The sequence below is a fragment of the Mustela nivalis genome (assembly GCF_964662115.1).
Source record: "Mustela nivalis genome assembly, chromosome: 18".
NCBI classification, from domain to species: domain Eukaryota; kingdom Metazoa; phylum Chordata; class Mammalia; order Carnivora; family Mustelidae; genus Mustela; species Mustela nivalis.
In genome coordinates this window covers 47,227,984-47,250,876 of record NC_139037.1, presented here as the reverse complement: position 1 = coordinate 47,250,876, position 22,893 = coordinate 47,227,984, and the positions used below count along the sequence as shown (strand labels likewise).

At 49.6% G+C, this 22,893-nt stretch overlaps 1 protein-coding gene across 11 annotated transcripts in view; it reads right to left on the bottom strand.

Annotated features, from left to right (window-relative positions):
* Positions 1–4,089: 4,089 nt before the first annotated feature.
* LOC309852575 (uncharacterized protein) overlaps positions 4,090–22,893 on the bottom strand; it is a 78,967-nt gene continuing 60,163 nt past the window's right edge. For 2 of the 11 annotated variants that reach the window (XM_082709452.1, XM_082709445.1), the window contains exons 2-5: positions 11,179–11,258; positions 7,683–8,328; positions 6,608–6,734; positions 4,090–6,171 (exon numbers count right to left, since the gene is read on the bottom strand). In XM_082709452.1, the coding sequence (XP_082565578.1) occupies positions 4,895–6,171; positions 6,608–6,734; positions 7,683–7,715 (1,437 nt within the window). In that variant the 5' untranslated portion in view covers positions 7,716–8,328; positions 11,179–11,258 and the 3' untranslated portion in view covers positions 4,090–4,894. Of the gene's footprint in view, positions 6,172–6,607; positions 6,735–7,682; positions 8,567–11,178; positions 11,259–13,348; positions 13,474–22,893 lie in introns of all 11 variants that reach the window. The other 9 variants (XM_082709443.1, XM_082709449.1, XM_082709447.1 and 6 more) reach the window with 7 other exon arrangements.

The following is a 22,893-nucleotide window of genomic DNA, read 5'->3' as shown; positions in this document are numbered from 1 at the left end:
AGGGCGCCGCGCCGGGCGCGTTTTGCGTGGAGGTTTGCGTAGGTGCAGCCGGTTAACAGTGGCAGCGGTGCGAGGAGAGTGTTGGGTGGTTATACGGGTATAGGACTGCGAAGTCCGTTTGGGCCTGCAGGGCGTACGGATGAGCCCCGAAGTGACGGGACTTCCCAGTCGTACCCAGAACCCAGAAGGGGCCGTGTGTTGACCGGCATCTTGGGGTGCGCAGCTCGCGGGGTTGGGTTTCCCGGGCCTGATTTGTGGTCGGAGAGCAGCAGGCCAGTTGTCCCTGGACGTTGCTGTTACCTTTGCCGCTTACTCCCCTTTCATCCTGTGTAGGCGCTTGGCCACGTAGTTGGCAGAGGCCGCTTTCGGCGTGGAGCTCCGGGGCTGAGCACCATTTTCTCCCTCAGGAACCCTGTCATTGCCTCCGAAGCAGGGCAGAGTCTCTCGGGGCTGCCCGGCGAGTGGCGCGCGTGCGGTTCTCTTTCCTGATGTGGAAGGGTCTGTCTCCAGCATCCCTGCGCCTCGGTGGGGTTTCTCTACCGCTCCTGGCTACTGACCCGCTGGGCGGCTAGTGGGCACGGGGGGGCTGCCTCGTTGGGGCGCTTGCCGGACGCAATCCCCCGGGAGCGGCAGCCTCGAGGGTGCAGGGGCTGGCGCGCGTCCGAGGCGTCCAAGCCCGATCTTGTGTCCGCTAGGGGTGGGCTGAGCGCACGGTTTCCCGGCGCTGGGCCCTCCTGTGCGTCTTTCCGATCGCCGCCGATTCTCCACCGTGCCGCGCGGCTGAGACCTCAGTGGTTGCCAGCACCGCGTGTTGGGGTGTGCGCGGGGCTCTGAAGGCCAACCGAGTGTTGTGGGTGCTCGAGGGCAGCCCCCGCTTTATATGGGGGCCTTCAGGACTCGAGACTCCGGAGGGGCCCGGGGAGACGCTGGCCGGAGGGCCCCGTGTTCGCTTCCTGGTTTCGTGCCCTCCGGCCTTGCTGCGACGTGGGGCCACGCTCCAGGACCTCCCTTCCCGGCCGCGCTGTTGCTCCGTCCGCGGCTGGCGGCCATGTGTGAGGGCCCGGGATGTGTATGTGGCCAGACCCTACGGACGGAGAAAACCCATAAGCCAGTCGGGTCGGGTCTACACGTTCCTGAGCTGGGGACGCGCCGCTCGGGGGGGGGGGGGGGGGGGGGCAGGGCCTTGCCCTGACCTTTGTCGGGGCGAGACGCTGGCTTGGAAGGGGATGGTCTGGCGTCCGCGCCACCTCTGGGGGAGGGGGCGCCCCCTCTCCCCACACCGGGTCAGCAGACGGGGGAGAGTCCGCAGGTCGCTTCCTCAGCTGGCTTCTCCCCGGGAGCGCGCCCCGCAGACCAGCACCTGCCGGCTCAGCACCCCCGCGGCCCTAGCGTGGGCTCCTGCGGCTGCGGTGATGGGATCTCAGCGTGGTCGCACGCCCTCGAGATTGCAAACCCGGGTGGATGCTTTACCATATTGCGAAATACGGTAGTTCTTGCTGGAAGGGCGGGTCCCGAGTGATGGGGAATCCGGATCAGATTCTGGTGGCAGGAGAACCAAGCGCTGCATTGAGGGGCACAGCAGGGGCCCTGATCATCCCTAGCTCTTGGGCGCAGACCAAGGGGAGAGGAGGGAGGACCCAGTCTCCCAAGGGGAGTGCTTGAGATCCTTCGGTCGCGGGCCCCCCGCGTGATCGAGTCTGAGCCCGATGCTGGGTGGGGGGTGTGGACGAGGACCTGCTCGGGTCAGCTGTGGCTCCTCCCCCTCGCGTTTCGCCGCTGCAGCTGTGGGAAGGGGATGTTCTTGCTGGCCCTGAAGGGCAGGCGCGTCTGTAGAACCTTGTCCCAGGCTGGCTTTGAATCCTGCAGCTGGGTCCCTATGAACGGGGAGACCCAAGACCAAGGGATGTTTCCGTTGGAGTTTTCTGGAGCTGAGGTGGCGGCTGAGGAGTGACGTGTGTGTCATAATACCGAGCTGTGTTAAGGGTTGTGGGGGGAGACTTTCCTGAGAAAGGAAGTTGACGGGTAGAAGAGATTTTCTCTTGGTTTTGTGTCCTGAAAAGGGGGCCTTGTGATGGGCGGGGGGGCAGTGGCCCTTCAGGCGTGGCTGTGAAGCAGGATCCCAGCGGGAGGTAGATCAGTGGCTTGAATGTGGTAGCACGGCCCCCACCAACTGTTTTACCTTACCTATGGGGTTGGCGGTGCGGGTGCTGGGTTGGAGCAAGTTTATGCGGTTAAACCTAGAATATACTGGAGGCTGCAATGAGAGAACTTAGTGTGTGACCCCGGGGCAAGTGGTATGGCACGCAGCACCACTCCCACGGAGCTATAGGGTGGCTTGCTTGGGGCCTCCACTGGCTGAGCCAACTTTGGAGGTCCAGACTGGGCCCTTGCTTGCCGCGAAAGGCCTCGTTCCTGGTGGGTGATATGGGTCATGAGTCTTTGTGTACCCGCTCAGGGGGCCACAGCCTCTGGTGGCCCGTTCGAGGGTTTTTAGGCTGGTGGAGACTCGGAGGCAGCGCTGGGGCCCTGGGCGGTGCGGGGAAGGGGGCAGCAGGGCTCATAGGAGGGGTGCGTCCTCCCTCTCCAGCCTCCCGCGGGGCATATAGGCTAATTTCCACGTCCATCCTTTGGCCATGTCTCTGGAAAACCCCCTTCTCCCCGTCTGGCTCTTCCCCCGACCTTGTGCCAGGTCGGCTTGCGCCCAGGTTTCCTGCCCTTGGGGTGTCTGCCCTTTTAGCTGGGGGTGAGTCGGCCTCAGCAGTTTGGGGGGGGGGGGGAGTTGCAGGATGTGAACTTGCTCCCGGGAAGCCCCGTTACCTCGGCACGGCATCGTGCCCAGGGTTTCGCTCAGGGGGGCAGTGTGTCCCCCGGCTAGAACGGCTCGTGGTGGTGGCAGCCCGCGGTCTGTTCCTGGGCTGCCCATCAATCGGTACGTGAGGCCCCGGGTGGCCGCATCCTTTTTCCCCAACCAGGACCTCACTGTGTTGCACCACATGTGGGTGCCTCTGCGGGTCCCTTTTTCCTCCTGTCCTCCGGTATGTGGGGGGTATGTGGGGGATGAAGGGGGCATCCACGCTGGCCCCCACCGTGCAATGTCTGGGAGATGATCACTGCAGCTTGGCCTCCAGTGGAAGAGGGGTGCAGCTGTGAGTTCCAGGCAGGGGGTTAGTTAACTCGCGCTGATGGGTGAATGGGGGAGGGGGAGGAGCCTTGCCTGAAGGCTTGCCCCCCACCCCATCGTGGGTGAAGCCCAGTGTTGGCTGCAATGCAACCCCCAAGCACCTGGTGTTTTAAGGCTATCTGAGGCTCGGAAAGGAAAAAGGAAGGGTTTGGGGGACTGGTGGAGCGCGCTGGAGGACAGGAAGCCTTTCTGAGGCCACAAAGGCCACTTACATCCTTCCTGCCCCAGGGCCTCCAGCAGGCAGAGAACGTGCCTGCTCTGGTGTGTGCCCCGCTCTCCAAGTGGCATCCTGGCCCAGGGGTGCAGGGTAGATGCAGTCCTGGCTGGTTGGGACGCAAAGGGGTGCGGCCCAGGGGTGGCTTCATGTGACAGGGCCCATCTTGGAATGTAGAGCAAGCCTTATTCAAGAGAGCGAGTAGGGTGCACACTGTCCCCCAAGCCCTGGAACCACGTGAGGATGCGAGAGAGATGATGGGAGGGAAGGGTGGGCCTGTGCCTTCCTTTAGTGACTTGGTTTTCTTGACCCTAAAACTGTGGCACCCAAGCGCACTTAGTTGCCTGGTTGTGCCAACTTTTTAAGGTTTGGGGCCTTTTTGTGTATTGCGTTTTTATAAGTCTCCCAATTTCATCATTTTGGGGGGATGGTTTTTCAAGTTTTTATTATAGGAGAGAATATTTTGTCCATAATACAGTGAAGATTATTGAGAAGTTTTGGAAGTCTGTTTCCGAAATAAACCCCCCCAACTACATGGGGGGGGGTGTTTTACATACATTTTATTTGTGGTGGTCAAGTGAGGGGGAACAAAATGGATAAAACAATGTAGATGAGCAGATCCTGGAGTGTTGCGGGATAGTCCTTGGTAAAAACTACTTATGGTGGGGAGGGACTTGAAAAAGGTCACAAGGAAAAAGGCATATAGATCCATTTATTACAGTCTGTATACAATTTTAAATATGTGCAGTCTACCAGTATCCTTAACTTTATATAAAGCTTTATTAAAAAATGGAATAGAGAGCAGGTCCCCTCACCCTGCCTGGTGCATCAGTGAGAATTTCCAAATAGCTTCTCTGTGGGTCAGCAATCTGGGCAGAAGAGCATCATCCCAGCCGAATTTCTATCCTATTACCGGTTTCTTGCCTCCGTAAGCCCTATCCTGCAAATAGAGTTTATAAAGCTCCTCAACTACATGAAGAAAGCAGAGGAAGGTGATGTGTGCGGGTTTCACTACATCATCAGGCCCACCAGAAAAGCTGAACCCTCCCTGTCGAAGGCACATGATTCCTTTGCAGTATTTCCTTCCTGCAGAATAAACCACTGGGAGGGAGGTGCCGGCGGCCACAGAGAAGAGAGGCTATTCTCATGGAACCAGGATTTTCAAACCCCCTTAGCTGTCAGACGAGATCGGGCGCGTTCAGGGTGGTATGGCCGTAGACTAGCTGTCAAAACTACCTAATGAGGAAGGGGGACTGCATAATTCCCCCCACCCCCTATCTCCCAAGGGCCCAGAGAACCTGCCCTGTTTTATACGCTGAGGAAGGTGGCAGGGCTCCTAAAGGCCCACAAACCTGGTCTGGGGGGTTTGGGGGGAGACCGTTCCTCCCAGCAGGAGTCTCTTTCTATGAAATCCCAGTCACGGGAGGAGGTTAGACCTTGAGCTGGCTTCCCTGTGTGCTGCACTGACATCCCTGTCTTCCGCGGCTGCAGGCAGGAGGTTATCTGGTGTGAAGTTTTCTGTGTTGAATGATGTGGGAGCTTTGGCTGAAGGACTTCCCACATTCTCCACACTCGTAAGGCTTCTCGCCCGTGTGGACTCTTCGGTGCTGGATGAGGTTGGACTTTTGGCTGAAGGATTTCTCACATTCCCCGCACTTGTAAGGTCTGGCTCCCGTGTGAATTCTCTGGTGCTGGTTGAGCGTGGACCTATGGCTGAAGGACTTGCCGCATTCGCCGCACTCATAAGGCCGCTCTCCGGTGTGAATGCGCAGGTGCTGAACAAGCTTGCACTTGTAGCTGAAGGACTTGGCACATTCGTTGCACTTGTAGGGCCTTGCTCCGCTGTGGATCTTCTGGTGCTGGATGAGGTTGGAGCTTTGGCTAAAGGAATTCCCACACTCCCCACACTTATAAGGCTTTTCTCGCGTGTGCACTCTCTGGTGTTTGATGAGGGTTGAGCTGTAGCTGAAGGCTTTCCCGCATTCGCCACAGGCATAAGGCCTCACGCGAGTGTGAATCTGCAGGTGCTGGACGAGTCTGAACTTGAAGCTGAAGGCTTTTCCACATTCGCTGCATTTGTAAGGCCTGGCGCCAGTGTGAATCCTGTGGTGCTGAATGAGGTTGTAGCTTTGGCTGAAGGATTTCCCACATTCGTTACACTCGTAAGACCTCGTTTCTGGGTAAGCTCTCGGGCAGTCACTAAGAATGGAGCTTTGGTTAAAAGGCTTCTCACAGTTATCCCAGTCGTGGTAACTTTCTCGGGGGTGCAGTTGCTGATGCTGGAAAAGTTTACAGTCATAGCTAAAGGACTTCCCGTGGTCGCTGTACTCGGGCGGACTTTTTCTACTCTGAAAGGAGTCCCTATGTTCAAAGCTGCTGTGAGGCTCGGCTCCTTTGAGAGTGGCCTGGTGCCGGAGAAGGCTCACGATGGCCAGGAAGTCCTTCCCAACTCCCCCACAGGGGAAAGGCTTCCCTGACACATGCAGTTTGTACCTTGTCACAAGCTCCATGTCCCATCTGAATGGCTTCTCCTCATTGTGCTTCTGGGGCTGAAGATTTACGTCCAACCACAGTTTCCCACATGCCTCACAGATGTAGTTCTGCCCATTATGTGCTCCTTGGTCCTCACCCAGGTACAAAATGTCTCTCCCAAGCAAGACACACTTGTCACAGGGCTGAGCTCTCCACACGGATGGAGCTGGACTTGAAGTCCTGCCCATGGACACCTGCTGCACCAAAAGGGCCTCCTCCTCCTCCTCCATTCCGTACCAACAACCTGAAAGCAAAGAAACGGGGGGAGAAGCTCCTGTTATGCCCCAGGTCAGGTTGATAAAACAGGCCGGAGCCCTGGGACTCAAGTCACAATCGGAAGGAGCACGGCCTCTAATTCCCTCCTCTGCCCTGCAGCGGGCTGCAAGGGACCAGATGCCACTGGAGAGACTTGGGGAAGGAGCGGTGCAGGCAGGAGGGGGGAGGTTCAGGCCTGAGCACCCTGGACAACCCCTCTAATCCCCAGCTGAAGTGGCTGGGAGAGGATGAGCAAGTCTGCACATGGCCCGAAACAATACCAGATGCAGATCCACGCAGGAACATCTCGTAAGATGAGCCCCTGGTGTTCCACATAACTGCTGGCCCCAATGAGGAGGAGGGAGAAAACCTGAGCACACACTGGGTCTGGACAGGAGCTGGCCCGGCCTGGCGGGGAGTCTTACCTAGTGAGATCACGAGTGCGAAGTTCTCCAGCATCACATCATGGTACAGGCATCTCTGTGTCTCGTCAAGGAGCCCCCACTCTTCCCAGGAGAAGTACACAACCACGTCTTCGAAGGTCACACTACCCTGCCATGAGGGGGAGAGATGAAACCACAAACAGGCAAGCCTTGGTGCCACTTCTCCCTAGGTCTCAGTCCTGTGCAACAGCAGGCAGGTCTCCAAGGCTGCACCAGCCTCCAACCAGGCACTGTCCCTAAAATCCTCCCCAGTGTAGCCACCAGGTCCAACCGCTGCTCCTAAGTCCCTAATACCCATCAGCTCCCACCCCCCCTTTTACAGCTGCTGGCATCATGAGTGCTCGGCAAGAGGAACCCCACTTCCTAGGGCAGCCTTTAGTCTTCTGGGTTTGAGGACACTACTCATACTGGACTAGAGCCTCCACGAAAAACCTCCCTTTAATATCCAGACACTGGGAATTAGTAATTACCAGCTCATGACCTCTGCCCTTAAATTAAGCTCCTCTACTAGGCTCCAGGTACAGATGCCACAAACCAGTGTCCTTCTCCTGTCCCTTACCTGCATGTGAGAGGCCCAAGGCAGGACTAGACTCAGTACCTGAAGTTCCCACAGGCACCTGAGGCGCAACCCCTCATCTCTGCCCGCCAATTGCCTCCCCAGGGCTTGGCCTGTTCTCTACCTCACTCTTCCCAATAGAGAATCTGGTTCTACTTTAAAACGGAATTTAAAGCCCAACCGTTTCTCCGGCTTCTGGGGCTGTGATTTACATCTCTGTAGCCTCCACCCCAACCCTCCTACTTTCTGTAGCGCTACCCACAGCTCAGCAGCTGCCTCCACCAGTAACCCCAGGCTGGCGTCCTTCCAGGTCCTCGGCACCTTCTCCCTTACAGGTTCGGTTCCAAAATGCGCAACCTGTAGAGATGGGGCCCTCGGAGCTCCCGCTAGGACCTGCCCCGTGATTCCACTTCGCGCTCTGCTCGTGGGGCAGACAGGAAGGGGCCCAGGCTGCAGGGACGCAAGCAGGTGCCGAGTTCAGGCCCAGGGGACAGCATTTACCTGAGCCGGGTCCGCGGGCACAGCTGCAGCCATGGGACTCTGTGGGAAGAGCAGGCCTGGGAGTGGCCCAGGGCCACGGGGACGCCTCCTCTCGTGCTTCCCCAGTCACCTCCGACTGACCCTGCGCTCTGGACCTGCCGAACAGCAAACAGCCCGTCTCCTGGACCTTCATTGGCTCCACGCTGGCGTCGCTGGGCGCAGGGTCCTCCGGGCAATGCAATTCTCAGCGTTCCACAGGCCTTTGCAAGGGGCGCCACGCGTCAGAACCTCCTGGAACACAGCCGCAGCTGCTCTGCAAGGGGCGCTGTGCCTGGATTCCTGGGGAGTCGTGACGATCCCCTGAATGTTCAACACCGATGCAGTTTTAGATTCCCCGACCGCATGCTCCCAGAGGCTACAGGGACTATTCCCGCTGTCCCCAAAGCTCACAATTGCACACGGACCTAGTGTTCCAGTGTCACTCAGAATCACAACTGTGTCTGACTTTGGAGGGGGAGGCGCTGGGAAGAAGGCGACCTCATCTCCTACACTTGCTTTCTCCAGGCTCACTGCCCATGGCGTGCTTTTGTCCAACACTGGAAAGCCATGGATTCTGGTCTTTGGTCCAGTTTTGAAGTCACTCACAGAAGGAGTCTGAGGGAGACCCCTTGAGGAAAATGAAAGGGATCTAAAGCTTCTCACTTCAGGGCTCTCTCCAGACTTTGCGAATGCTCAGGTTGTTAAGAGATGTGGGTTTTAAAAGGTAAAGCTCCAAACCAAAACCACTTCCCGTGAGATTCGTACTGTGCTCTCTGGCTTCCCTGGCTCCGTGCAGGACCCGCTCACCACAGCAGGGGTAGTTCTGAGCTACTGGGTGCCATGGAGTTGAAGTAGCTGTATTTTATCTATCTAGCGGGGTTAAAGAGATGAAAACATACTCCTGAACTGCGGTGCCAAAGAGCACCCTAATCTGTGTGTATATGAATGACAGGGCGTCAAGGATGCTAAGAGCTTCTCAGTGGAAATACCATGTAAAGACAAGCCCTCCCACAAGTGTGTGAAGAACATTTCTAAAACAACTACAAAGTCTCTTGTGGAAAAATTTACAGGTTTGACAGCTCCAGGTGATGAACCCCTATCCAAAGAGCCATCTAGAATTCATAAATGCTGGTATCTGTTCTGACTGCTCCACCTTCAGGCTTCCTGACACCCCAAAATACAGAAATTATGCCTACTAATAACAGGAGTACAATTTCTATGCGTTCAAGTGAGAGGAAGTGTCATGGACATTTTCACCAGGAAGGTATGTTGAAAGCCGAGCTAGGCCCCTTGAGCCCAACAGCTGGCTGAATGGAGCCCAGTTGTGAATGCAAAAAACCAGTCTTTGAAGAAAATTAAAAGTGCCACTCCAGGGAACACACAAACGGTACGAAAGCAAAACAGCCTGACTACTGATAGAAAGTTCTAGTGGTCTGCAAAGAAGATCAAAGCAGCCCCAACACTCCCTTAAGCCAAAACCTAATCCAGAGCAAGGCCTAACTGTCTCCACTTCTAGAAAGGCTGAGAGAGGTAAGGAGTTGGCAGAAGACCAGCTGAAAGTCAGCAGAGGTTGGGTCCTGAGGCTGAGGAAAGCAGCCATCTCCACACCATCACAGCACAATGGACAAAGTGCTGACGCAGAAGCTGCAGCAAGTGATCCAGAAGATCGAGCTCAGAGCATACCACAGATTTCCAAGGCAGACAAAACAGCCTGTGATGGGAAGACGCCCTGCATCTAGCGCTTTCAGAGCTAGAGAGGTCGAGCCTGGCTTCAAAGGACAGGCCAACACTCTTGGCGGGGGCCAGCGTTCCTGTATCATTCTGGACATCCTAGGACCTTTACCAATTGGGCTGAAATCTCTGGAATAACAAAGCGGGGTGGAGACACCGTGTTTACAACCTGGTTTACTGACTGAGACCTACTGCTCACTTGTTGACAATATACCTGGCCACGCAAGAGCCCCACAGCCCATGGATCAAGGAGTAATTTTGATTTTCAAGTCTTATTGCTTATGAAAAATACAATTTGTAAGTCCATGGAAGTAAAGTGAAAACCTTCTGGAATTTCATTCCAGTAGCCATTCATGGGCAGCAGAGTCCAGTATGAACAGGAGTTTGGAAGAGGTTGTTTCCAACCCTCACGGATGACTCTGTGGGGACTTAGAAGAAGTACCAGTAGCTGCAGAGAATCAGAAGTAGAGAAGGTGTGACCGAAAGGCTGCACAGTACAATCTCATGAAAGAACCTGAATGGAAGACCAGAGAAAGGCATTGCTTGGGGTTGCCTGAGGTGGAACTACTCCCAGTAAAGATGCCCAAAGACTGCCAAAGTGACCACTGATAAAGAAGGTCTATGGTGAATGTTTCGTAAGAGGGGGAGTCAACTGTAGGGTAAACAACATTGTCTGAAGAAACTGCCACAGCCACCCTGAGCCACAAACAAAATGATTAGGACTTGCTGAGAGCTCAGGTGAGTATTTTCTTAGCAAGAACGTATTTCTTAATTAAGGTCTGTATATTGGTTAGGGTTTTTTTTTTTTTTTAAATAAGGCCTAATGATTTTTGTACACTTAAAAGACTACGGTGTAATCATAACTTCTATTATATATGTCCTGGGAAACCAAACACTTCGTTCGACTTGCTTTATCACAGGTGTAGAACCCAACCCACACCTCTTGTGTTGCTGGTGATGGGACAACCACATGCCCCTCGGGCACGAGCAGCAGCACGGACAGAAAGGAGCCTTCCTGGAGCATCCATTATCGGGCAAATGCAGCAACTTCTTAGACAAGGAGTCTTGACAACCTTCCTCCACTCAGAACCCGGACAGGTGGAACAGAAATCCAACTACGCAAACCACATTCTCTCTCTCTTCTGCTCAGTGTAAAAGGGAAAGAGGTCCCTGCACAATAAATGTAATCTTTCCTCCATCATTCACAGCAACAGATGAAAAATGCCATTTAGACACTGTAGACATTCATAGTCATTGCAGTCCACCCACACTGTCCCCTCACATGCAACATTTTTCACCCAATGTTTTCATTCAAATCAGCACTGGATTTCTACTGTCAAACTCCCCAAACCTCAAAAAGCCATACATGATGTTTTCATGAAATTCCCTTTGAATAATTGCTTACAGAACGGCCTTTTGTATCCTACAACTGCTACTGAACATAGAATGCAAAATTCCCAGCAGATTCACTGGCATAGCTTGTGAGACTATAAGGATTTTTTAAAGTGTTACTAAATAAAACAATTGTGTGTTCTAGAGAGAACTCAGAGCCCAAAGACTCTGTTGGGAAAAAGATTTTTTGTCTGTCACTCTAATGAAGTACAGAGAGAGGAAATGTGGAGATGTTGAGAAACAGGAAGGCAGATGTTTGTAAGCCGAGAGCTTAGATTCATAATCAGGGTATCAGGGTTATCTAAAAGGACAAAATAAATTAGTTGAATGAATGCAAAGAGTCAAACACACTCACCAGGATCAGGATGGTGCCTATGGCTCTGGCTTCACAGAAGAGAGTCACTGCTGAGAAGGTACTGACCCCTCTGTGAGTATCTGTCAAGGACAAGGACAGTGTGGAGTCAAGCTCAGACCATGAGCCTCAAGCACATGACACATCAACATCACAGATGCTGTCAGTTTTCTACACCTCCTTAAGCTTCTCAATTTGTCTGCCAACAGCCCAGGGAAAATGCATACATTTCCCCCAATACTTAGGTTTCTGCTTCTCAACGAAACTGGCGCTCTCATAGGAATGTCTGAAGAAAAGGGTGAGGAATTTCCAAGGATCCCAACTCTAGCATGCTAAAGGCTGATTTCAGTGACAAAGTCATCGTACCAGAAAACTTCTTCATTCAGATAAACTGTTTCAATTTAATAATCATAACAGCAAGTCTTTCATAATTGCAGAGCTATTTCATGTAGAATTATCACAGACTCAAACTAGCATCTATCAATTAGGAATTGAATAAACCCTCAAAGAGCAGTAGGTTGCTGTGGACAGGATCAATAAACTTTCTCTGCTGCTGAAACTTCAGGTCATAATCTTGTATTAAAGTATCAGAATGCCATCTGTAATTAGCTCTTCTTCCCCAACACTGGAAGGAACAAAAATTGTATGGAAGGGCGCCTGGGTGGCTCAGAGGGTTGGGCCTCTGCCTTCGGCTCTGCTCATGGTCTTGGGGTCCTGGGATTGAGGCCCACATTGGGCTTTCTGCTCAGCAAGGAGCCGGCTTCCCCCTCTCCCTCTGCCTGCTTGTGATCTCTCTCTCTCAAATAAATAAATAAAATCTTTAAAAAAATAAAAACAAATTTTAAAAGATAAAACTGTATGGAAAATCAACCTGTGGGGTTATATACTAGTTTTGTGGGGTTTTTTTTTTGTTTTTTTTTTTTTTTTTTAGATTTTATTTATTTATTTGTCAGAGAGAGAGTGAGCGAGAGCGAGCATAGGCAGACAGAGTGGAAGGCAGAGTCAGAGGGAGAAGCAGGCTCCCTGCGGAGCAAGGAGCCCGATGTGGGACTCGATCCCAGGACGCTGGGATCATGACCTGAGCCGAAGGCAGCTGCTTAACCAACTGAGCCACCCAGGCGTCCCATACTAGTTTTTTTTTTTTTTTTAAACTTAGAAGAATGGTATCCAATTAAGAGGGGAGGTGGGAAAAGTGGAGTAAACAGGATGAAATTCCTTTCATACATTTATGATTAAATATTTTGAAATAAAATTCCTAAGAATAAAAAAGAGGCTTATATTTATAAATCAATGTTCACAGCATCTACTCACTATATAGCACAACACTAGGAACAAACTTCAACAGATGAGTAACTGAATAAATTCTTTAACACCCATACAACAGAACACTACTCAGCGGTAGTAAGGAGTGAATGACTGACACATGCACGGAGCAGGATGGATCTCTTACATGTTCGGTTTCATCGGAAACCCATGTTCATGTGCAGTTCATGAAACTACAGAGATGGAGAACGGATCAGTGCTTTTCAGAGGACAGGGATGGGATGGAGTTGGTAAGCTGGTGTGAGTGCAAACAGCAGAAGGAAGTTTTGGTGGTCACAGACCAGTTTTCTATCTTGACTGCACTGGTGGTGATGGGAATCTCTATGTACAGGCAAATTACTGTAATAATACACACGTGCAGTTAAAAATGGCGACACCTGAGTAAGATCTATAGCTGTCTAAGACATCATTTGGAGAGGCAGGGTGAAGGGAACATGGGACTTTCATACTATTTATGCAACTTCCTGTGAATCTATACTTAAGCTAAAAATAAATTACTGTGTATCAAACCTCAGGCCGTAACCAAAGTTAATTTTTTAAAGACTTTAACACTTATTCATTTGAGAGAAAAAGTGAGTCCAAGAGTTGGGGAGGGCGGGGAAGGCACAGAGAGAGGGGAAGCAGACTCTCCACAGAGCAGGGAGCCCGGGTGTGGGGCTAGATCCCAGGACCCAGAAAACGTGACCCGAGCTGAAGGCAGACACTTAACCGTATCACTGAACCATATGAGCCACCCAGGTACCCTGAGAGAGGTTAATTTTAAATTTAATGATATAACTCCTATTAACCACTGAATGATAGAGAACATTTCACTAATGATGTTGTGAAAATCAGCATATTCTCAAGGCACCTGGGCAGTTCAGTCAGTTGAATGTCCAACTCTTGATGTCTGGGGGGTCAGAAGACTGGGCTCCCTGTGAGCATGGGGCCTGCTTAAGATTCTCTCTCTCTCCCTCTGCTTATGCTCTCTTCTCTCTAAACAAAAATGAAAACAAAATAAAACAAAACCAAAGTTTTCTAATGTTATGTATCTACTTAGCGGTGACCATTCCTTTATCAGCACACCTTTACAGAACTAATGTCCCCAAGTATCATCTTAACGTAAAGAAAACAGGGGCTCTGGAGGAACAGGCAAAATGGGTGAAGGGGAGTGGGAGCTACAGGCTTCCAGTTATGGAATGAGAAATCATGGGGTTGAAAGGTACAGCATCTGGAAACAATCAATGTGGGGGCACCCAGGGGGCTCACTCGGTTAAGTGACTCTTGATTACGGTCCTGAGATCAAGCCCAAAGGGCTCCGCACTGAGCAGGGAGTCTACTTGAGACATCTGCCCCCCAAGGTCCCCTAAAATAACCCTTTAATAAAAACAAATAGCAGTACTGCAGGAATGTGCGGCGACAGGCGGTACCACACGGGCTATCACGGTGAGCACTGCACAATGTAGAGAATCGCCGAGTGACCACACTGCATGCCCGAAACTAGTACAACACTGAACTAGTGCACCACTGTATATTAAGTACAATCAAGTTAGTTCGCCCCCCGCCCTTTTTTTTTTTTTTTTTTTTTTAAAGAACGCATGCATGAAACATGACATTTAGATTTTTGGCCTGCCTCAGCAAGTAGAAAGATGGAGTTAGCATTGGCTGAAATGGGGAAGGCCAGGGCCAGGGAAGGACTGCAAGGAAGTGCAGGAGAAATTTTTGAACATGTGGGGGTCTGTGACAGATATAGATCTGGAAGTTTTCTAGTATTTATATGGTGTGCTATTTATAGTCACGACAATGCATGAGATCAGAAATGAGTGTGCAGTCTGAGAATTCAGAAATGACTAATGGGAAAATGAAGACGGGAGAGGAAAAGAAATCGGGAATAAAAAACGTCAATTGTGGTAAAACCTTCTGAGAGGAACTTTACACAAAATCTCAGAAGGCACCATTGGATTCAGGAGTTAGCTAATGACAATGAAGTTGTGAGGCTAACAAACCAAACTTGAATGAGTGGGGTGCTACATAGGAATTGAGGTAATTGAGTGAGAGAAAAAAAATGCTCCTCAAAAATTTATCTTAAAAGTTTAGTTGTAAAAGTGGAGAGAGACAAATGGTAGAATAGGAAATATACTGGATCAACTAAGGAGAGGAAAGTTGTTTGTTTTTTTTTTAAGATTTTTTATTTATTTGACAGGCAGAGATCACAGCAGGCAGAGAGACAGACAGAGAAAGAGGAAGATAAAGGCTCCCCGCTGAGCAGAGAGCCTGAGGCGGGGCTTGATCCCAGGACCCTGAGATCATGACTTGAGCTGAAGGCAGAGGCTTTAACCCACTGAGCCACCCAGGCGCCCCAAGTATTTTTAAAAGGATATTGGGGCGCCTGGGTGGCTCAGTGGGTTAAAGCCTCTGCCTTCGGCTCAGGTCATGATCCCGGGGTCCTGGCATCGAGCCCCACATCGGGCTCTCTGCTTGGTGGGGAGCCTGCTTCCTTCTCTCTCTCTCTCTCTCTCTGCCTACTTGTGATCTGTCAAATAAATAAATAAATAAATAAATAAATAAATAAATAAATAAATAAATCTTAATAAAAAAAAAAAAAAGAGAAAGAGAGAGAGATGCTGCAAAAGCAAGCCCACTGCAAGAGAAGTTAGTATCCTGAGATTTCGTAAAGAACTAGTGCCCCCACGCCTGGGTGGCTCAGTGGGTTAAGACCCTGCCTTTGGCTCAGGTCATGATCCCAAGGTCCTGGGATCAACATCAACCCCGCATCGGGCTCTCTGCTCAGCAGGGAGCCTGCTTCCTCCTCTCTCTGCCTGCCTCTCTGCCTACTTGTGATCTTTGTCAAATAAATAAATAAAATCTTTAAAAAAAAAAAAAGAACTAGTGCCCCGAGATGTTAAGACATGGGCGGCATGGTCCTTAACTGGCATTAGTAACTGACCCTAAATCAGAGGGGAGGAATTAGTTCTATTTTGATAAAAGTAGGTCCATAATAAGACTTGAATGAACATGGACCTCTGGATGGTTCAGTTGGTTAAGCATCTGACTTTGGCTCAGGTCCTGATCCCACAGTCCCGGGACTGGGTCCTGCACCAGGTATCTTGCTCAGCGAGGGGCCTGCTGCACACCCCTCCCCTCCCACACACTTGTGTGCTCTCTGACTAATGTTAACAGAAGTTAAACCAATTGGTTTTATGTAAGAAAGCAAAAACTGTTTTCAAATGGTGATTTCTTTGTTGTGTTATGGGAGCAGAATATCAAGGGACAGAGGGGAGTAATATTGGAAACGTAATGAAGTAACATTTAGATTTCCTGGACCTGCCAAAAGTTTACTGATCTACTGAGTCAAAAGGTGAAACCTGAAGATACAATTAAGAGACAGAGAGAGGCTGCCAGAGCCAGGGACGTCTGCGCCCAGGGCTTGGGAAGTTCTAAGTGACAGATCCGCTGTGACTGGGCTCTTTATCTGAGAGTACTGAAATACTTACAATTATTAAGAGCATTTAGGGGAATAGGTCCTAGGTTTCCTGAATATTCCCCAACTACATGAAGTCAAGGTTGAAGATGGTGGCAGCACTAACAAGGAAATCGCTACTTGGGAGTCTTTCTAGTAAAGGGAACGGTGAGATTTTATTTATTTATTTTTTAAGATTTTATTTATTTATTTGACAGACAGATCACAAGTAGGCAGAGAGGCAGGCAGAGAGAGAGAGAGAGAGAGAGAGAGGGAAGCAGGCTTCCTGCGGAGCAGAGAGCCCGATGCAGGGCTCGATCCCAGGACCCTGAGATCATGACCCGAGCCGAAGGCAGCAGCCCAAACCACTGAGCCACCCAGGCGCCCCAACGGTGAGATTTTAGAACAGGAATAAGGCAACCCTGGATTTTACATCTCTAAAGAGCAGGGAACGTGTGTGCGACCCGAGCTGGGGACTGTGTAAGTTACTCCTTCAAGCCAGCATCCCGCAGAGCGGCTGGTGTGGAAGGGCACTGGATGGAGCGTGCGGCCTAGAAACAGAAGCAGGAATTACGCCTCCTGCTGCAAGCTGCAAACAGATGACAAGGCGCCAAGGAGAGGACACTGTGCTCGTCTGAAACTGAAGTGGGCTTTACACACAAAGAAAAAGGAAAGATTTCCAAAAGCCTTTAGCCTTGTGGATTTCAGATCATAGATTATGTATTTGGGAAAAGTACTTCTGTTTCACAAACGTATTCTCCTTAAAACCAAATAGGACTACTCTGACACTGTCTAAGCAAACTTCAGATCTCTCTGCCGGAGTTTCTTTGTTCTCAAACAGCCGCATGAAATGCTTGCTCCAAAGTCCTTTCAGGACAGCCCTATTTAAAACAGCCACTCTTGGGACGCCTGGGTGGCTCAGTTGGTTAAGCAGCTGCCTTCGGCTCAGGTCATGATCCCAGCGTCCTGGGATCGAGTCCCATATCGGGCTCCTTGCTCCGCAGGGAGCCTGCTTCTCCGTCTGACTCTGCCTTCCACTCTGTGTGCCTGTGCTCGCTCTCGCTTGCTCTCTCTGACAAATAAAATCTTAAAAAAAAAAAAAAAAAAAAAAAAAAAAAAAAAAAGCCACTCTTTTTGGTATTTATGTTTTAATTTCCCAGAACACCAAATGCTGCAAAATGCACTCTTAACGTACAGTTCAACATGTTTTGACAGCATAATCACAAATTCACCAACTAAAATAAATGTACAGAACAGCCCCATCTCTCTGCAAGTCCTCCTCCCGCTTTGCAGAAAGTCATGCTCCCTACCCCCGTGTTCTGAAACCCTACGTGCTGTCTGCCTCAGGTTTTAGGCCATCTTTTCCAGGGCATCTGGTAAGGGGAATCAAACAGAATACAGCCCTTCTAATCAAAACAATGAACTGGTTTTTGTTTTGTTTTTATGTATTTATTTGAGAGAGCACGCACTTGAGGGCAGAAGGAGCAGAGAGGGAAGGACAAGCAGACTCCACAGCAAGCGCGGGAGCCCAACGTGGGGCTCTATTCATGACCCTGACAGCACGATGAAGTCAGAATCAAGAGTCAGATGCTTAAACGACTGAGCCACCCAGGCCCCATACAACATCACATTTGTGGGATGTCTGGGTGGTTCAGTTGGTTGGGCGTCTGCCTTCAGCTCAGGTCATGATCCCAGGCCCCTGGGATCAAGTCCCACACTGACTCCTTGCTCAGCAGGGAGCCTGCTTCTCCCTCTGCCTGCTGCTCCCCTTGCTTGTGCATGCTGTGTCTCCCCCTCTCCTGTAAATAAAATCTTAAAACAATAACGCATTTGTGATTCTCCCTTGTTTTGACAGGGATCAGTAGTTCATTCTCTGTAATGCCAAGCAGGCTTCCATTGCGCAGATGTACCCGGTTTATCGACTCCCCAGCTGCAGGACGCATGAATCATTTCCAGTTCCAGATATCGTGAATAGAGTCACAGTAAACACTGTCTATAGCTTTTTGTTTCAACTTAGGATTCTGAGTTGTAATGTGTAAACATATAACTTAAAAAGAAAAAAAACTGCAAAAAAATATTCTTCAAGGTAGATGTACCTTTGTGCATTGCCAGCATCAAGTACCTGAGAATACCAATTTCTCCACCTCCATTTCCAGACAATTTCAGATCACAGAAAGCTGTCCCTGCAAACTGCTGTGGTTCCACAGCAAGAGTGCTTGCTACGAGCATTAGTATGGAACCCTGCGTGATACTTTCGTGTGTATGTACATCTGCATGTTTGTGGGTAGGCAGGGAAAGGGAAGGGACAAGGAAGGGACAGGGAAGGGTACTGGTAGGTACTCCGAAAGCTGATCAAACAGTGTATCATAAAAGATTTGGTTGTTCTGACTCAAAGTAGTACATTTCCAGAACTACATCAAGGCCCCAGAATGTTTTCCAAGTCATTCCTAAGGTTTTCCCAATAGGCTGAAGCTAACTGGACACTTAGCCTACACACCAGTACCCCATGTGCTGTCAGGTCTCATCCTGTTTTATCCTACCAGCAGTCAGCTGAGTGATAAATGCCTGTTTCTTTCTATCCATATTATGGAGAATAACCAGGGTTCTAAAAACAGCAAAACATGCTCACAGTGCTTTCTAGTATACCTTGAGTTCCCTGACAGAGCACAGGATACCCAGCTTCATGTGAGCTTCAGGCGAAGAACAAATAATTTTATAAGGCATATTGCATGGGACATAGAGTTTAAAAAAAAAAAAAGTTCAGGGACGCCTGGGTGGCTCAGTTGGTTAAGCAGCTGCCTTCGGCTCAGGTCATGATCCCAGCGCCCTGGGATCGAGTCCCACATCGGGCTCCTTGCTCTGCAGGGAGCCTGCTTCTCCCTCTGACTCTGCCTTCCACTCTGTCTGCCTATGCTCACTCTCGCTCGTTCTCTCTCTGACAAATAAATAAAATGTTAAAAAAAAAAAAAAAAGTTCACCTAGAATTCACATTTAACTGAGTGTCCTGTATTTTTATTTCCTAAATCTGGCAACTCTAAGTATTCTGCTTATGCACTATTTCAACTATTGCTTAAACAATACAAAATTTACTATATTACAGTTCTGGAAGTCCAAAGTCCAAAAAGTCTCCCTGGTGTCAGCAGGGCTGACTTCCTTTCCAGAGGCTCTAGGAAAGAGTTCATCTCTTCTCTCATTCCTCAGAGACACTCCGCAGCTCCGGGCTCCCAGCCCTTTCCATCTCAAAGCCAGCAATGGCGAACTGAGTTGTTCTCACCCCACGTCACTTGGACACTTTCCATTTTCTGCCTATCAGTTCCCCAACCAAGAACCCATTTGATCACACTGGGTAGGCTCAGGTAATCCAGCATCACCTCCCACTTCTAGGCCAGTTGATTAGCTCCCTTAACTCTACCCACTAGTACCTTCAGTCTCCTTTACTGTGTAATCTGACCCTTGAGACAAGATGTGTAAAGGCAACATTATCCTACTTATCCCGTTGGCTTAGAAAGTGTTGTTAACTCCTCAAACCCAGCACAAAAGTTCCCTCTCATTAGGAACAACATTAGGGTCATAAGGATTTAGGAATATTTGGTGCTGGATCCTCCTTAGTCCCTCACAGTATGACGGTGACTCCAACAACTCCATCTTTTTAGGGGGTTTCTGCTGTATCCTTCACTGCATCACTGACACCATGGAACACAGGAAGAGAAAAAAGAAACCCCCCCCCTTCTTCAGGATTCTATGCTAGTAGCTACAATTTCTCCCCCTTATTGCTTTCAACCTAACCATTCTCTTAAGATACTTTGTCTTGCTAGAAGTAAATGTATTTTTTATTTATCTGTATTTTTATGGTTCTTTGAAGCTATTATAACTGAACACATTTAAAGTGTACATTGTAGGGGCGCCTGGGTGGCTCAGTGGGTTAAAGCCTCTGCCTTCAGCTCAGGTCATGATCCCAGGGTCCTGGGATGGAGCCCCGCATTGGGCTCTCTGCTCAACCGGGAGCCTGCTTCCCCCACTCCCTACCTGCCTCTCTGTGATCTCGGTCTGTCAAATAAATAAATAAATAATCTTTAAAAAAAATAAATAAAGTGTACACTGTAGTGAGTTTTAACACAGATATATACCACTGAAACCATCACCACAATCAAGACAGGAAACATTCATCACCATCCAAAATTTTCTCAGAACTCTTTCTACTACATCCCTTACTCATTCAGCCACTATTCTCAGGAAACCACTGATCTCTTCTGTGATAATGGATTAGCTTACATTTTTGAGTCTTAAATAAACGGAACGATCCCGTGTGTTCACTTCATCTAAATTCTTCCACTCAGCATAAGTGTTTAGACTCATCTACCCTGGATATATCCATATTCTGTTCCTATTAGATCATGGATTTGTGCCCACAAATCCGTATGTTGAACCCCTAACCCCAATGAAACGGAAATAGAAGGTAGGGCATGGGGAGGTACTTCTGTTAGATTAGGCCATCTGGCTGGGACTCTCAAGATGCCATTAGTGCTTTTATAAGAAATACCAAAGATGGGGCGCCTGGGTGGCTCAGTGGGTTAAACCTCTGCCTTTGGCTCAGGTCATGATCTCAGGGTCCTGGGATCGAGCCCCGCATCAGGCTCTCTGCTCAGTGGGGAGCCTGCTTCCTCCTCTCTCTCTGCCTGTCAAATAAATAAAATCTTAAAAAAAAAAAAAAAAATACCAAAGACAAAGCAGGGGAATATGGCAGAGTAGGAAAAGGATGGCTCACCACCCACAGATGCACCTAGCCAACAACTACATATAACACAACTCACTCTGACAATGACCTTAAGACTAGAACACTTACTCCACAGCTGAATACAGAAAGCCAAATAGAGGGGGCCTGCGTGGCTCATTTGTTAGGCATGTGCCTACGGCTCAGGTCATGATCCCAGAGTCCTGGGATCAAGCCCCACATCAGGCTCCCTGCTCTGTAGGTAGCCTGCTTCTCCCTCTCCTACTCCCTCTGCTTGTGTTCCCTCTCCCATATGTCTCTGTCAAATAAATAAAATCTTTAAGAAAAAAAAAAAAAAAAAGCCAAACTGAGTAGGGTAGGAGGGGTTACAGATGTTGTGCAGAACCAAACTACCTAGCATGGCAAGCCACAAGTGGGAAGGGTATCACAGGCACACAGGTCCAGGTCCTCCCTAAGGATTAAGAGGCTCCATCCCCACAAAGGGCACCTCCTGGCCCTGGGGACCTGCACAGGAAGATGAGCCCCATAAAGTCTGACTTTGAAAATGAGCAGAACTTAACTCTGAGATATCTGAAAATCAGCAGGGCTAAACTATGGTAACGGCAGAGACAGAAGGCTATCGGAAACTGAGATTCTGTTCTTTAAAGGGCCACCAGACTGTAACACTCCGTCTGAAAGCTAGCACAAAAGGCAGCAGCTTGAAAAGCACCTAGGTCACACGTGAAGATTTACTGACTCATTTTAGAACGTGCCAGAGGAGCAAGGATCTGTAGAAGCCTTCTCAAGGAAAAGATGTGCTGGTGGAGACCGTTCTTCCGGCATTCCTTCAGCCTAGCTGGCCGGATGCCTGTGGGAGCCAGATCTAACCCTCTCCCTCTACATTGCTAGCACTGCTCCCCCCACCCTAGAGTACCCTTTCAAACCTGCTCCACCTAAGCTACCTATCCCCCAGCAGGTACCCCTCCCCCAAAGCAGCTCTTATGCTGCCCCAGAGCATGGGCACCCCCAGCTGAGACAGGCACCTCTCCAAAGTGACTCCTGCCCCAGGGAGGAGGGAATCCTCCCTCCCCCAGCACACCAGCAGCAGCTACAGCGAGGTTATCTCAGCCAGCCGCAGCAGGGGCCAGCCCTGTCCACTAGAGGGCTTACAGGAGCCATGGCCGGTTACTGCAGACAGACGGGCTGCCAGCCAGCTCAACGACCCACATGCCCAGAACAGTCTCTGACCATTTACAAGAGCTTAAAAAGCACACTCAGGGGTTATACCCCACAGTGACTCGTTCTGGGGACTGGGGGGACTGCACCACTGGGACCCACAGAATGCCTTCTAAAGGTCACTACTTTCAAGACCAGGACTTGTAACTGACCTAATACATGCAAACAAACAGTCAGACAAAACACAGACAGAGGAATATGTTCCAAATGAAACAAGACAAAACCTCAGAAAAGAAAACTCAATGAAACAATCTACCTGAGAAAGAGTTCAAAGTAATGGTCCTAAAGATGCTCACTCGTCTTGACAGAAAAGTGGATGAGTTCAGTAAGACCTTCAGTAAAGAGATACAAAATATATGGGCACCTGGGTGGCTCAGTCAGTTATGCATCTGCCTTCGGCTCAGGTCATGATCCTGGGTTCTGGGATCGAACTCCACATTGGGCTCCCTCTCCCATTCCCCCTGCTACTGTTCCCTCTCTTTGTTTCCCTGTCAAATAAATAAATAAATAAAATCTTAAAACAAAAACAAAAACCAAGGAGCATCTACACGCTGCCTACATCTATACACTGCCTACAAGAGACTCACTTCAGACCTAAAGACGCATAGACTAAAAATGAAGGAATGGAAACACATATTCCATGCACATGGAAGTGAAAATCAAGCTGGTGTAGGAATACTTGTAATAAACAAAGTAGAGTTTAAGACATGGATTGTAATAAAGAGAAAGAAAAGCACTGCATAATTATAAAGTTGACCCAACAAGAGTCGATATGACAATTTTAACTATTTATAAACCAACAAAAGAGCACCTAAAAATATGAAGCAAACATTAGCAGACACAAAGGGAAACTAACAGAACCAGTAATAGAAAGGGACTTCAACAGTCCATTCACATCGACAAACAGATCACCTACACAGAAAATCAACAAGGAACAGTGGCTTTAATCAATAAACCATACAGACTTAACAGACATATACAGAATACTCCATCCCCAAACAGAAGAATA